This window comes from Myotis lucifugus, unplaced genomic scaffold, assembly GCF_000147115.1.
Source record: "Myotis lucifugus unplaced genomic scaffold, Myoluc2.0 scaffold_24, whole genome shotgun sequence".
In the NCBI taxonomy this organism is placed as follows: domain Eukaryota; kingdom Metazoa; phylum Chordata; class Mammalia; order Chiroptera; family Vespertilionidae; genus Myotis; species Myotis lucifugus.
In genome coordinates this window covers 10,948,814-10,965,905 of record NW_005871072.1, presented here as the reverse complement: position 1 = coordinate 10,965,905, position 17,092 = coordinate 10,948,814, and the positions used below count along the sequence as shown (strand labels likewise).

Sequence of the window (17,092 nt, the reverse complement as noted above, 5' to 3'; positions counted from 1 at the left end):
CTACTTGTGGGAAGGTTTAAAAACTTCTTTTCTGTAATAGAAAATATATTTTAAAATGCACTACAATGTAGCTTTTAAAAAAAGAAATACAAAGGCACTTCTTTACTCCTAAGTGTTTAGCTTTGTCTACAGATACATAACTTATTTTTATAGTGTGAGGTTTGAAAACTAAAAACTCACAGAGAAAAATATTACTCATCTTTATTCTATTGACATTTGGGGCATATTCACTGTCAGTAAATATATATGTGTTTTATATTTCACTAACCCAAATAATATAAGTCCTACATTTTAAAAATATCAGAACATTATAAGTAGAGCTAAATTTGCCTTTTATAGAATCAGTGGGCAAAGGCATGAGAGAAAAGAGATTTGTGTAGATTCAACTGTCTTCCCTAAAATATTTGTTAAGTCTGTGAGGAACAACAGTACTTTTGTAGTGGAAAATTCCTGAGACCACCCTGACCAGTGATGAGGTTAATCTGACCAGTAATGAAACCTGTAAACATCATGATATGATGCGCCAAGAAGGATGCAAGCACCACTCTGTTGTGCTCTGGTCAGGGAGGAGGGACCTCAGTCCAAATGTGAGAAGACATCAACAGGCCAAAATGAAGGGCATTCAGCAAAATAACTGAGCAACACTCATTGGGGATGTCAAAGTCATGCAAGACTGAGGAAGAGTTGTAGACTAGGTGTCCAGGGTGAAATAACAACTGCATGCAATGTAGGATCCTGACTGAAATCCTGGAACAACAAGAAAGGACATGAGTGAAAAAAAATGGTGAAGATCAAATGAAGTGTTTCGTTTGGATAATACTATTGTACTAATGTTAATATCCTGTTCTGATCACTGCACTGGGCTATAAAAGATGTTAACAATTGGCAGGGGGAGGGAGAATGGGGGTAGAATATTTGGAAATACCCTGAAACTTCTATGTAAGTCTAAAAATAGACCAATGTTTTGTACCCGGCCAACGTGGCTCAGTAGTTGGGCATCAACCTATGAATCAGGAGGTCACTGTTTGATTCCCCATCGGGGCACATGTCTGGATTGCAGGCTTGATCCCCATTATGGGGGGTACAGGAGGCAGCCGATGGATGATTCTCTCTCATGATTGATGTTTCTCTCTCTCCTCCCTTCTTCTCTCTGAAATCAATAAAATGTATTTTAAAAATATAAAAGGGAGATCTGTACTGTTATTGTTTGCTCTGTAAGGATTATATGTGGTCATTAAAGATATGAACATTTTAAATAAATAAATAATAAATAAATAAATAAATACCAAATTTCTTTTCATGTTAACGAAATACAAGGTATCATTTTATTTTTCCAGAGATAGCATCAACATGTAGGCGTTATTCAGCAAACTATTTTTTCACTCAATAATATAATTTTAAGATGTATCCGAGATGATAAACAGTTAAAATTCATTCCCATTCATTGCTCCATTATACGAACACACTTCAATTACATTATTGATGCACATATAGGTTGTTCCCAATTTTCCATTCTTTACAGATAATACAACCTTGAAAATAAAAACGTCCCCTTCTGAACCTATATGAGAGTTTCCTTTATTACGACATGGAACTGCTTGTTAACAGGGTTAATTTTAGGTTAGTGAGTTTCTATTAATTGCCTCCCAAAATGTCTATTCTACTTTGCACTCCCATTAATATCACATAAATGTACCATTATCCCTACAATTTCACCAACAGTTAATCTGATGAGTCGCTTATTGTTTTCATTTTCATGTCTCTGACCTGTAGTAAGATTGAGCATCTTCTCATTTTTTTTTTTAAATATATTTTACAGACCCCTCACAGAGAGGAAGGGAGAGAGACAGAGAGCCAGAAACATCGATGAGAGAGAAACATCGACCAGCTGCCTCCTGCACATCTCCCACTGGGGACGTGCTCGCAACCCAGGCACGCGCCCTTGACCGGAATCGAACCCGGGACCCCCCAGTCCGCAGGCCGATGCCCCATCCACCGAGCCAAACCGGCCTTGGCGATCTTCTCATTTTTATTATTAAACCTTTTAATTTCCTTTTCAAAGGGGTGTCTTTTAATTGATTTGCATAATTTCCTACTGATGGTTTTATCTTTTTCTTATAGATAATAAGAGTTCTTACAAATTCTGTATACCAACCTGCTACTTCCTCATTTGTTGCTTAGCATTTAACTTCCAAGTAAACAGTTGTTGTTAGGTAAAAATTTTAAATTTTTATAAACTCAAATCTGTCAATGTCTTCTTTTAATAATTTTTCCATTTTTGCATCTTAAAGGCTTCTTTGTGTAAGGACATAACAATGGTCTTATTTTCTTTTAATGATTTTAATATTTTGTTTGTTTACACACCAAGGACTTTAATCCATCTACTGTGAAATTCAGTAAGATAAGGAGAAGGAATCTTTCTCTCTTTGGATAGCAAACTGACCCAACACCCACCATATCTTGAGTAATTCAGCCTTTCCTCCGCAGATTTATAATGTTCCCTTTACCATACACCAAACAAAATGTCCCTGTCTGAAAAGTTAAATATATGTTTGAAAATAATGTGTATTCTATAAAATTACTCTTACAAGTTTTAAAATCTGAATATTACATTTAAATAGTCCTTGATCACACAGTTGAATGGATATTCAATAAACCACTGGCCATCATCGATTCTGCCATGTGCCCATGATTCTGCTGCCCACTGAGGGGAAACCACAATCTGCACTTACAATGATTAGACCGTTCTCTGCACGGTTCTGGAGTTTGCACTCTCCCCATCTATTGTAATACCTATCATGCTGAATTATATTTACTGGCTCACATGCTTGTCTTGCACTCTAACCTGCAAGCTTTCTAGAGGCACAGTCCTCATCTCAATTACTTCTGAATCCCCAGTGCCTAGCACAGTGTCTGGTGCATAGGAGACGCGTAACAAGTGTTCATTAAATTGTGTTTCTTCTCCTATGCGGTATTTTTCAAAAGTGTTTTGTTAGTAAGACATAAGAAGAAAGGAAGGTGAATCACAGAGTCACCTCTCCCTCATGCCCCTTCCCCTCCTCAGAACATTTTTTTAAACCTGCTTTAGGATATCACTACTATCTCTGTCGTGTTTAAATGTCCCTCAAAGCCACACAATTTCATCCCCGTCTTAAACTTGTAGGGGAAGGCCTACCTCATCAAGTAAAAGGGTTTGAAAAAGGAAAGACTTAAATAGACAATATTCTGAGATGGTTTTGCCTCTCTTCATTCATTCAACAAATATTTGGTCAGTTCCCACTCTGTACATAGCACATCTTAAGAACTGTGGGAAATACAAGTTCCTTCCTTGAGTCTATCCTCAGAAAAAAAAAGAAAAAAGTTAAAAATAAAAAACGAGAGAAAGAAAGGGGAGGAAGCCAAGCACCTAAGAGAGACTGACAACACAAATTTGACTGGACATGAGAAATGATCCTTTGGGTCCTTGTTTTACCTCAAAACAAAGAAGCTTTTGATGACAGTACCAACTTTCTCACTTCCCAAATGCCAAAGCAAACTTCTCGTTTGCAAAGGCCAAGCTATACCGTACCTTCAATCCTTTCACAGAGCTTATGCAAAGAGTGCATGGGGCAGGCCTCGCACAGCTTGATCTGGGTCTTGGCACTCTGGAGGGCGGCCGCCGTGCTGAAAGCCTGTTTCAGAGTCAGCATTACCTCATCCACCTACAGGAAGAAACAAAGCTCAGGTCTATAAAAGTCTGCATTCACGGTAACACATCACAACCCCAACAGCAATGTGAGGCTTTATTGATGCTGACTAAATAATAAATCATAGAATTTTGATGACTACAGAACTCTTAGAAAATATTGTCTCGAAGTCAGACCTTCCATTATACATATAATTGAAAGCGGGATAAAATTAGACCATTTTATGTGTGTAACATAAGATCGGTCTGTTACTGGAATGCTATTTTTGAATCCCACGAAGTGTTATGCTAGCACAGACAGTTTGATAGTCAATCAGGTCTCTGTTTAAGTCGTTACTCAGACAAAGGTCTCTTTGGAAGTTTCACCTGCAATATATAGGGAGCAACAAAATAGGTTTACTATTCACTTGTGTTAACAGGTATCCTACTTACTGTGTCCTTCTGAGACCATTGTAATGAACCTAGTTATGAATAACTGGAAAGGAGCAAAAGGAAAGACCAAATATAGGCATGTCATTTGTGCAGCTTTGCCAGAAAGCCACAGTTAAACACTCCCCAGGGGGCTACCTGTTTGTTCCCCATAGATCACTGGGGGGAAGGAGATCACTGGGGGAATAGACACCTGCCCAGTAAAGTCTGGGTGACCTCTGTCAATCACACCTGGGAACAGGTCATTGGCCAGAGTCGCCATGGCAACTGCAAGTGTGGGGGAAGATTTGAGATATCTAATCCCCTAAACAAAGAAGGTCACTCTTGCTCTCTTGGCTCCGGGTGGCCCTCCTGTTGCAGGGGACACGCTCTCTTGGCTTCCCTGAATTCGCCCACATGGCCCACAGCCATCTGGACCCCACACAATGGACTAATGGACTGCAACTAGCCTAGTGCTAAACTGGATGCAACTTCGCCAGGGAAAGGAAACTTTGGACGCTGCCTTTGCTTCTCCTCTACTGAATCCCCAGCTGCACATCTCCCAGGACTGGATTAAGGGGAATGGGGCTTTGCAAGGGCAGGGATGTAATTCCACGAAAATGAAACTTCCTACCACATCTCATCCTCCCGTGAGAGTCTGGAAAATTCTTTTTTCTCGAGATATCATAAGGACCTGACCCACAGCACCCAATGGGGAAGAAGATCCCCCACTTCCACCAATAACACTTCTGGATCATTTTTAGTATAGAAACAAAATATATTCAAGCAAAGTTCTGGGGTAAATGAATTCCATTTAAACAATGTTGGGGAAGACTATAAAGGTTGCTCATCTTATCTCTTGGCTTCTAATTTATTATCATCTTGCTTCTGATTGGTGACACTAAGAAGTTCTGATATCATGTTGTCTCACAGCTGGTCTCACCACTGGGCCAGCAGCTTAAAAACTGCCAGCTACTTTCTTCCTTGCTCTTCGAGTGATTCAGTCAATAAGTGTGAGCCTAGCATTCTAGTTTCCTGGTTGCTTCCTTCAGGTCAACTAACAGCTCGTTCTCAAGCATTGTCAAGCCAACCTCAGGCCATGTCCCCTTCTCTGGGAGACAACCATTGATGTTAGGTGTGGTTTTCCCAACTGTGGTCAGTCTGGGCTCTGCATGGGGGGCTATGGAGTACTAAGGGCTCATCAGAACTACCTTTGATACTCAAAACCATGCACCATGCTTGTAAACTGTTTTTGGTGGGGTTTTTTTTAAGACTCTTTTTCCCCTTCCCCTATGGCCTAGTTGAAGAATAATCTAATGTTTAAAGGATTCAATCTACTTCTGCATTTGAGTGTATGCGGAACTTAGAATAAAAAGAAACCTTATTCTCCTAATATTACTAAAAGGAGAGCTCAAATACTAAGTAGCCAGTCACTATTCAGTTATGTTTTACTATATCACCAACCTCTGAAAAGGCTTATGAATAATTTTATATCACTCTATGAATTAAAATGAAGTATCCATAAAATATGTTCTTTTATGCTGTAATTAAAAATAAAGATTTCTAGTTCTTGAAAATGAAATCACTACATTTAATGCCTTCACATTTTGATTTCATTGCCTTGTTATGTATTAAAATGCAATTTCAATTACTTATGCAACTGTTCATTTATTTTTTGTTTCTCATTTATCTTGGGATTAGCTTTCATATAGGGTTATTACTTGATATTTAGTAATACTGCTTTGTAAAAGCCCTCCAATAGAAATACTAAACTTTCATGTTTTATCTATTTCCAGATGAATCAAAAGGCCATTTTAATTATGTTTGAAATGTGGTTACCAATTTCTTCCTGCCTACAAATATTACTAAAAACTTTGACTTCTAAAATTTTAAATGTTTTATTTTTTTAATCCACCTTTTTTTTCCATATGGCCTATGAGTCCTACTATAGGAACAGAGAAACTGCAACTTCAAATTAATGTAATGTGAATAATTTAATTGTTTTTGTTGAGATACAACAAAAACTCATAGGTTGTGTTAAAAGGTTAAAAGTATAGGAATGGGTGAAAATAAATCAATCATTTGCAAACAAAAAGAAAGTATTCTTTTTTTTAAATATATTTTATTGATTTTTTACAGAGAGGAAGGGAGAGGGATAGAGAGTTAGAAACATCGACGAGAGAGAAGCATCGATCAGCTGCCTCCTGCACACCCCCTACTGGGGATGTGCCTGCAACCAAGGTACATGCCCTTGACCAAAATCGAACCTGGGACCCTTCAGTCCCCAGGCCAACGCTCTATCCAGTGAGCCAAACCAGCTACGGCAAGAAAGTATTCTTAATGTTATTATCAGGCAAAAGCAAATTTCCATTGAAAAGTACAAGGTGAGACAAAGAAAGCCAATTTATGATATTTAGATGAAATTCATAATGAAGACAATGTTCATAAACATTTATATGCGAAACTTAGGTATTTTATAGCATTTTAGAATAAGTCTTAAAAATCACAGAATGTGTAAGGACTTCAAAAGATTATGGAGTCTAATTCTCTGTAAAAACTTAAATCTAAGTCTTGGTAGCCTGGATCTTTTTTGTTATTGTTCTAGTTTCCCTGGATATTGTTGTCTGTGGGGTTTTACTTTTTCCTTGTCTATAAGTAACAGTAACTTTCATCTTTTCACACCTTTTAAACCAATTTTGTTGAAAACAGAAATGACATTTTCTATAAACCTCAGGGGTTGGTTAAACAGGAAGGAGTACTGAACATCTAAACTTCCAGTATCACACTCCGGCACCCATCAGAACACCATACTATTTATCAATTCACAGCAATTGCCACAAAAAAAAATGCTAGTTGCGTATTCTTTGTACTCAGAGAAGTCAGCATGCTGTGGTTTTGCAATATTTTGTTTTACACAACTGCCAAGCCACATCAATCATAACACTGTGCTCAGACCTATACTATTTAACTGACTGTTGTGTTTTGTTCCATATGTCAGCTGCTTGGCCCATCCTCTGTTAGGCAGGAAATTTACATATTTTTCTCCTGGCTTGCAGTTCTGATGACTAGCTGTTCTGTTTAAGATGCCTTCTGATAAAATTAGAATAAACAGAGTTTCAAAGATTCTAGCATGGGCCTGTCCTTCAGAATAATGGTGCCCAAACTGGGATTCTAGTCCAGCTCCTATGTACCAGGAAGGCATTCTCAGCCGGTCGCGTCTGTTGCCTTAGTCACGGAGCTTGTTAGGGTGGAAAGACGCAGCACGTCTTTCTACTCTGAATCCCTGTTTCCAAAACCCATTCTATATGCACGAGGGTAAAACAAATATACTAAAACTACAAGCAAAGCAAAACTTGTAAAAAAGGTTGGAAGTAAGAAGGTTTCCACAGTCTTCCTTTTAATGCAGATTATCCAGTCATCGAAGATGACCCAGCACCCAGAAAATGATTGCTTGAAGTTAAGAATAATACACTCTTGATCATTAAAATACTATTCCCAAGCCCCCAATAGCCTAGAAACACTGAGGGGACACAACAAGAATATGAATGGTGCCAACCCCAGCCCAGTGGCATGCACAGTCTAGTGGGGTAGGAAGTTGTGAACAAATAAATAAGTGCGGGGATTTGTAAGAACTGCTAGTGACCTGCTAGTGCACAAGGTAGAGCAAGTGCCCTGATGACAGAGCAACTGAAGTCAATTCCTGAAAAAGGCACCAGAAAAGGCTTCGCTAGGATGTGATATTTAAGCTGGGTCCTAACATGTGCATGGTAGAAAAGAAGAGGAAGTGGGCTCAGGCCACAGGAGAGCAAGGCCAGGCCTGCTTCGCATCCAATGAAGCAGCAGGAAAGAGAATATAAACATAGATAACGAAGGCCGGCACCATCTCCTCGTTTAGCAGCAGGGCAGACCCTTGAGGCCCACGTGGCCTCCTTCCCACCCGGCAGCATAAAAGCAGTGAGCCCTGGCTCTGGCTGTCTGACACGGCAGACTCCTCCCTCTATGTGAGAACCAACAGTGACCTCTGAACTTGAACTGCACTTCTGTGAGCCCCAGACACTCACTTAAATCCTAGATCTCATGAGTCACATGCACACAGTATTTGCTGATTCAACAGCAAACCAAACAAAAGGAACCTCCCACCGATTGTCACTCCAGTCTCAGAGGTCTGGCCTGGAGAACAGCTCAGGGGACAGAACAGCATGTGTGAGGACGTTGTCATGAAAGGGTGGGGACTGAAGGAGAATGAGGCAGCCCTCTGCCATGCTAGACAATCTAGACTTTGTCCCTTACCAAGGAGGCATAAACTGGTTTTTGATGAAGAAATGTGAACAAGGAAACTGGCTAGAGGACAGGTTAAACCAGTGGCAGGGAGACTAGTTAGAACACAACTGCAATAGTGTAAAAAGATAAATGCCCAGAGTCAAGGAGCAGACAGAAAAGAAAGGGAGGCAAGATGGATATAAGGGATATTTCTATCTTGAGTTAATAGAATTTGGTGAGCAGTGGGTATAGAAGGTGAAGAAAATGCATTGTGGTTTCTAAATTGAGAAGTTGGATAAATAGAGCTGCCAAAATAAAATATGGCCCATATGACAGATTTGGGGAAGGGACGAGAGTAAAGGATCCAAAACCTGGTGGAAGAATCGGTCTTAGGTCAAAAAGAGGGACAGAGAAGGGAAGTAGTAACGAGTGAGCTGAGCAGGGGCAGTGGGGCAGTGGGCGTGGGTGACAGATTATCCTCCATTATCTTTCTGCCTACCTCTTACTTGGGGGGCACTTCCCCGTATTGAGTCATTGGTTCTCTTTGGCTTTCTCTCTCCTACTTCCCGCAGGGTGCTCATCCACCTCCATGCCTTCAACTGTCATCTACGTAACACCGACCCTCAAACTTCTCTCTCAAGTCCTGAACTGAACTACTACAGAGTGGCCACCTGGATACCCGCATTTGGCTTTGCCATAGGTGTGGTTAATTACTTAGAGTGAGAACAAAACTCATATGGACCTCTCTCGAATAAAGTGGCAAGAACACTATAATCCCCAGAGGAAAAGGCTGAGACCCAGAAGGCACTAGTCAGAAAGCACCTTGGTATCCATGCACTTCCATTTCCTCATGATTCCCAAACTCAGTCTCCAGGCTGAGACTATGGAAGGCAAGAGCCACACGGGGAATATGCACCGAGAAAATGAAGAGAATGCTGCCTGGCTCATTTGAGTATGTCTAAGGTGTGTGTGGGAGAAATGTTTGTGGAAGCATCATTCTATGTCTAAGGAAATATCTTTCTTCAAATGATGGTGATATATCTAAAGGTTTGTGTTAAAATGGTTAGGAAAGATAACACAAGTAGAAGAAAAAGGAAGAAATTTTAGGGGAAAATATCAATATATTTTTATTCACTCAGATGTATTTCCAAGTGTGCCTTACATATTTCTTCCAAACTCCAACAGCCCGCATAAAAGGTGGAGGGGGTTGAAGACATGAATCGACTTTCAAACCCCAAAGAAAGAAAAGGAAGACTAAAGACCATAAAGAATGAAGTATTTTCAAAATGAGGACAGGGCTAATGAAATAAAACAAAACCATTCTCTGAAGCATTATGTATCCTGAGATGTTATAGCAATTAAGGGAATATATTCTTACATGAGCAATGAAAAAAGTAACAGCTCTTCTATTATTAGTCTTTTCCTACTTTTAAAAAATACTCCTGATAAGATGACTGGATTTGCTAAACTCAAGAAAGTATCTCGGCTTAACAATTACCATGGCAATTTCTGTTTTCCCTATTCTTGTGCTCCTTTAAAGAGCAGAACCCTACTTCTAGACGTCCTCTTCTTTTTTCCACGGATCGCTGTTCTGTGAGGCTGGGGTCATAAGAGACGTGCCTCCCGTTAGCCGGAATTCTGGGCAGAAACAATCACACCACTTACCAGAGATTCACTGGCACACTGGAACACGTAACAGATGTACTGGCTCAGCCCAGGCTCTGGGGACTCCCGACAGATAAAGCCAAAGTGGTCCACGTGCTTTATACCCTGGCAGGGAAAGAAGTGGTGTTTATGGGAATATGTCCTTTTAATCAACGCTATGAAAATCAACATTAGTTCCATGCTTTCACACTTCCACCAGTCTCCTTCCAGCACTGTGACAGGGAACATAATGTCACACCAAATTTATATGGTGGCCTTTTGATACATCAAATAAAGGATGAAACCAAAAACTCTTTTTTTTTTATTTCAGACAAACACTGTTTACTCAGTGCCACAGAAGGAAAATATGATGAACTGCTACTCAGTGAATGGGTGATTCATCATAAACCCTGTTTCCCAAAGGCTAAGGATCAGAAAAGCCATATCTAACAATGCTCTAATTAAATGGCATACAATTCCCTAAAGTGTGCATTAAAAATACTAGAACATTTATCTACTTATAGACCTTAAGGAGCTAAACCCGCTAGAAAACGATACATTAAAGAAATTATTGCAGATGTCAGTTTTCCAAATGCACAAATCACTGTGCTCCCTGAATGTAGGCTCAGCTAAATAAACTCAGCTACACTTACTAAAAAATTCTGAGTCACTTGTGAATCTCAGTCAGCCTGAATACATACATACCAATTAGTAGACAGTACCTTGTTATTTTAATAGCAAGCATGGGATTTTGAAAAGCCAGGTAGGCAAAAATTTAAAGTTGTCCTGCAATCAACCTAAATCCCAATGAGAAGAAAAAAAAAAGTGTGCAGGGTCGGGGGTTTGGAGTCAGACAGATTTGAGTTTCAATCTTAGTTCAACCACTTAAAGGTATGAGGCATTGCTCTGGGATGTTAGTAATTACCTCTGAGGCGCCATTTTTTGTTATAAAAGAGTGGAAATGGCACTAATTGCAAAACATTTTTGTGATTTGGAACTAAGAAATATCTATCATAGTTCCTGGCACGTTTGCTAAATGGTAACCACTATTTATACTAATAAAAGGGTAATATGCTAATTAGACCAGATGTCTCCTGGACATCCTTCCAGACAAAGCCACAGTGGCGGGGGCCGAGGCAGAGGTGGTTAGGGGTGATCAGGCAGGCAGGGGAGAGCAGTTAGGGAGCAATCAGGCCGGCAGGGGAAAGCAGTTAGGGGCGATCAGGCCGGCAGGCAGAGGCGGTTAGAGGCAAGCAGGCAGGTGAGCAGTTAGGAGCCAGCAGTCCCAGATTGTGAGAGGGATGTCCGACTGCCAATTTAGGCCCAATCCCACAGGCCTAAACTGGCAGTCGGACATCCCCCGAGGTGTCCCAGATTGCAGAGGGCGCAGGCTGGGCTGAGGAACACCACATACCCCCCCCCCCCCCCCGTGCATGAATTTTGTGCACTGGGCCTCTAGTTCTTATAATAATAAGCTCAAACTACCCAATAGATATGGTGAAAGGAAATCAACTCTGATAAAAAGGAAAAAGTCTATAGTGAGGAGTGAGGCTATAATTCATGAGGTGAAAGTCAGCTCCATCTGGTACAACTCATTGGTGATTAAAGAATATCCTTTACTAGCTTAGTACTAAATGGGGGAAATTCATAGGACCTCATTAGCTCAGTGAGTTTCAGGCAGTGGCACTATTTCCAGTACAGTAAACCACTCTCTTGTTCCCCTTGCTTGCCAAAGACACAGTCCTACTGATTCCAAAGAATGAAACCTCAGTAGGTGTGCATGTGTTAAAAAACAGGCCTATTCCTGGAAGTGGCCACATGATATCAGTTCAATTCTGGGGAAAGAAGTAATAAGAGCAGAGCCACTCAGTGAGGAGCAAGGGTTAACCTGACAATTATTCCATTCAAAGGCCTTTCCACAAATTTCTGTCATATTTTTGTGTAGAATGTCAGAATAGAAAGGTTGCTTTTTAAAAAAGAAAGGAAAAAGCAAAAACCACATTTGACCTGCCAGTTTTACATATTGGACTTAGCTGGGTTTTTTGTTGTTGTTTTTTAACTATTTTTTTTTTCCCCTTTGGGTGTTCAATGAGTATTGCCAGTTTTCTTACAGAAAGGCTTGGGGACTGCGGGGTGAGCAGCACTTTTTAGGATGATTCTTTGTGCTCTGGGGGGAGGGGAGCAATAACTACACTAGTTTATATACCACTCTCTCCCCAGTACTTGGCACAAGGCCCTACATGTAGAAATATCCACTCAACATTTACTGAATACCTAAGTGTTAAGATCTGTTGTAGCACATCTTCTTCTGATACTCTGTATAAGACACCACAGAATAAAACACCTGCCCTCACAGAGCTTAGGATCTTGCAGGGACTCCCAGTAAACAGATAATTATGAGAATGGTCAATAAATACTTTTTCCATTAAAGTGAATAATCTTTCTACTCAATTTTTTGTCTTTTAAATGGCAATTTAAAAATTTGGAATATATTCTTCCTATAGAGATATGCTGCTTCTATCTCTTATTAGAGTAGAAAATTTTTACCTTTACAACATAATTTTATGTATTCACATAATAGAACAAAATGAAACAGCATTAGCTGAGGCTGAAGTGAATAATTAAAAAGATATACAAAAGCTTATCATTTTCAAAGGGGAAAATGTCTTAATATCATACCTATGGTAATGTTAACTCCAAAAACAATTTTTTTTAAAGACAGTCTTGCTCTGACCAGTGTGGCTCAGTTGGTTGAGCATCACCCCTTGCACTGAAAGGTTTCTGGTTCAATTCCAGGTCAGGGCACTTGCCCGGGTTGTGGGCTAGATCCCCAGTAGGAGGCATGAAGGAGGCAGCAAATCCATGTTTTGCTCTCACATCAATGTTCTCTCTCTCTCTCTCCCTCTCTCTCCCTCTCCCTTCCTCTCTCTCTAAAAATCAATTTTAAAAAGTCTTGATTTTTCAACATTAAAACATAGGAAGAGATTTTGACAAAATCAGATCCCTGTAGGTATATCTAAGTCACCTTGCTAGGAAAGAAGTTAATCCTTCTCTATTCCAGAGGCATCCTTGCATTTTTAACCTGCCCATATTTAGATTTAGATACTCCCTCTACTCCAACATCTTCACAATTTTTTTCTATGTTTACAAAATATTTAGGTAGTTCTAACTTTTGGATAGATATTCTAAATTATCAGTATGGTATTTAGGACACTAGTTTGTGTCTAATATGACTTGTACACATTTAACTATATCAACTATTTAAACAAGTTTCAAAGACACAGTTTATGAATTTAAAATAAACAGAACAAAAATACACCAAAATTTTCTTTTCAAAATTTAGGCTTTACATTAACAGAATTTGAAAGTACCGGTTCTCCTTTTACTGCCTACTATGGTGTAAAGAGCAAACATGACTCAGTGATACCCACAAGTCCCAGTGACCAAGACTTGGAGGAACACCATCTGTGAAGGTATTTTTTAAGAGAACTCACCACCACAAAAATTCCAACAGTGGGACGAATTTAATGAAGTGACGCTACGAAGAGAAAGGGTTGATGAAAATGAGGACAAACTATTCTGACACTGAGGAACCGGAGCAGGCTTTTGTTACTGACATAGACACAAACACATCAACACTCTCAATTTAAGACAAATCCACTTAAAATGTTTTAATTTTTTTTAAGAATGCCCAATTTGAAGATGTTTAAGCCCAGTCACTTTGTGGCTAATTTAGAAACAAGATTTGGTTGGTTTCCTCAAAGCTATGATCTACTTCAATACATACCTGCGAACAAGAAGAGATGTCTTTAAAATTCTTTTCGAGCACAACTGATTTAGTGTCTGGACTGATAAGGTTGATCTCAAACCGCCCAACCTTAAAAATAAAAACATTCCAATTAATTTCAACACTCAAGGGCCTAACATCCTACTTTATAATTAAATATTCAACTAATAATATAGATTCAAATGCTATATCCAGAAATACATATTCACATGTGCTTCATCATCCAATCCAACCAATATTTCAACTCCAAATATCAGCAGCCTCATAAAACTTCTTTCTTTTATCTAAAAATCATAACAATTAAGTTGGTCTTAATTTACAAGATACCTTTTGTTTTCAGATTAAAAGTGATTGTCTCGCCATAACCGGTTTGGCTCAGTGGATAGAGCGTCGGCCTGTGGACTGAAAGGTCTCAGGTTCGATTCCGGTCAAGGGCATGTATCTTGGTTGTGGGCACATCCCCAGTAGGTGGTGTGCAGGAGGCAGCTGATCGATGTTTCTCTCTCATCGATGTTTCTAACTCTCTATCCCTCTCCCTTCCTCTCTGTAAAAAATCAATAAAATGTATTAAAAATAAATAAATAAATAAAATAAAAGTGATTGTCTCTTCAAAAAAAATGTAACCTTTCCTTACTTTGTGCTTTCTAAAAATACCAATTATTTAGTTATAATTTATGATCATACTTTCTCCCAAATGGTCAACAAAAAGATATACCATTTGCCATTGGACAGATAATTAAATTTTTTTTAAATAAACAACTCTTCAGAAAAATTAACATCATGGACTGTGGCTAGCTAAGAAAAACAATAAATCCCACAGCCCAAAGAAGAGGGTCAACAGTTAACACGTCACCAAAGGCAAGACGATAGACACTTTAATAATACGCTTAGAGTGATATTAACTTTTTTAAAAGAACAAACTAAAGAACTTACGAACTTCTGATGAAGGAAATATTACACACAGGGACTGTTTACCAAGTTATGCTGTGGAATTTCCTTTTCCTGGGTTCTTTATAACAGGATATAAAGGACAGCAACACTTTTTTTTTTTTTTAAGAAAACTAACCTTACAAACTCAGGATTAAAGAACCTCTACAAGGCTTTGTAACAAATTAAGCTCTTTTAAGTGATATCCTGTAAAACTTCAAAAACTTTTTATAATTAAGACGGTATCTTTTATACCTATAATAAATATAGCATGCACCAAATTATTTTAATCCCCGATCCAGTAGATAATGAGGCCTCTGGTGCTTCTTTAACCTTCTCTTTTGTGTATAATCTCATCTGAAAACACACCTATAAGCCTCTGGACTTTTCCTTTTCCTCTCCTCCGTGCCTAATCTCACTCTCCAGAGTCCCGTCTTTAAATAATCTAGAAAACTGACTTTCTGGGCCTGGCTGTGTGGCTCAGTTGGTTGGAGCATTAACCCACACAACAAAAGGCTGCAGGTTTGATTCCCAGTCAGGGCACATGGCTACTGACCGGGGAGTGATGTCTTCTCTCCCTTCCTCCCTCTAAAATCAATAAACATATCCTTGGGTGAGGATTGAAAAAAAGATAAAGATAAAACCGTCCCTTCAGGGTCCCAAATGAAGTAAAAGTCGTGACTGAAGGTCACTGTGGACTCCCATAAACAATAACAACAACAAAAACTGGCTTTCTACAGTTATTAAAAAAACAGCAACTTTTATCTATGAATCCCCCTAAGGCAAATTGCTGGTGATAGTAAGAGTCGTCTTCTGTTCTTAGGCCTTTCACTAGCTTTCCAGGAATCTCCTTTCTTTAATTGCTTTTCTCTCCATCTCTCCCTGCTCCCTCATTTCTTACAATCCACATTCCATGCCTGTCTCTCAGCCCTTCTCTCCTTTCCTTTCTTTCTCCACCTGCCTTATCTGCTTCCCAAGGAGGGGAGAAATAAAAGTTGGATTATTGCAGGATGAGTGCTTCTGTCTAGCAAGGGCTGAGGAGCCGCAGAGCCCCCTGCAGGGCAGCACCTGAAACAGCATGGTTCTGTTCTTCTCCGAGTCCGAGGGCTGCACGTGGCTGGGCGCGCTGGCGTGTCGCCTTCGTGGCTGTGGTTTGTGGCTGTTCTCTGGGACTTTCCTTTGCAGGCCGGTGACGCTGCTGCACCGGGAGCGGAACTCCTGCGGGTCATCAAAGACAGAATCCTCCAAAATCCGCTCTGGGAAGCAACCTCGAGAGCTGGCCAGCGCAGGCTGGCTGGCCACGGCTGGCAAGGCAGGGTGGGTGTCGGGGATGTCATCGTCTTCCTCCAACAGAATGTCTGCGGGGGAGCTGGGCCCCTCCACCTCGAAGACGGCCCGGTGGTTGGCGGCGTCGGGGCCGTGCTCGCCCTGGCCCCGGAGGCGCTGCTGCTCGTGCAGGCTGAACTTCTCGATGCAGTCGTCGATGAGGCTGGACGGGGCCTTCTTGTGGGTCACGGTCACCTTCCCGCAGTACAGGACTTCGAACTTCTGGGAGTTGTAGAAGGCGTCCTCGTTGTCTTTGCTGGGCTTGGCATCCTCTTTCATGGCAGCTTTAGACAACTGCCTTATGCTGCTGATAACATCGGGAACCTAAAAGATAATTTACAATTCTCATTTCAGCCAACTCTTTAGAGATCATGTATGTTTCCTAGACCTGTTATTATCACACAGAATGCTACCGAATGATAAAATATAGAAAGTAACAGCCAGACCCTATGTAAAATTTAAATTACACTATCAGACATACATGACTTGGAAGTAAGATTTGACATTTAATGATATCATATTATACATTCTCCTTTTAAATGTATTCATTTTCCAAACAACAAAACCATGAATGATATAGGCCACTATCAACCTTTAATAAATCATAGTCTACCTTTTGAGTAATTTTATAAGTTACTAGAAGCCCGGTGCACAAAATTTGTGCACAGGTGGATCCCTAAACCTGGCCTGCAATCAGGGCTGATTGGGGCTTTCCTTCCCCTGGCTGCCTTCGTTCTGGGCCGCCCCCTGGTGGTCAGCACACGTCATAGTGAGCAGTCAAACTCCCAGTGGATCGAACTCCCAAGGGCACAATTTGCATATTAGCCTTTTATTACTAGTATATAGGATTGTGAGGAATGAAAATTAAGGGGAAAAGATAAAATTTTTAAAAGTGTAATGATTGAAAATACATGAATAAATAAATAAAAGTTATTATGAGCCTCGGCGAACAGGAACCAAAGTTTCAACTTTTCAGATCAACAAATTAAAATCCACACACCATCAGCATTAGCCATCAGGAAGAATACAAATTAAAGCCATAGTAAGACAACATT

General features: G+C 40.0%; 1 protein-coding gene across 1 annotated transcript in view; it reads right to left on the bottom strand.

Moving 5' to 3' along the window:
- Positions 1–16,357, bottom strand: part of TBC1D4 (TBC1 domain family member 4) — a 77,715-nt gene extending 61,358 nt beyond the window's left edge. The window contains 4 exon segments of the mRNA XM_023751728.1: positions 3,569–3,701; positions 10,019–10,123; positions 13,785–13,874; positions 15,780–16,357. Coding sequence (XP_023607496.1) covers positions 3,569–3,701; positions 10,019–10,123; positions 13,785–13,874; positions 15,780–16,316 — 865 coding nt within the window. The 5' untranslated portion in view covers positions 16,317–16,357.
- Positions 16,358–17,092: the final 735 nt, after the last annotated feature.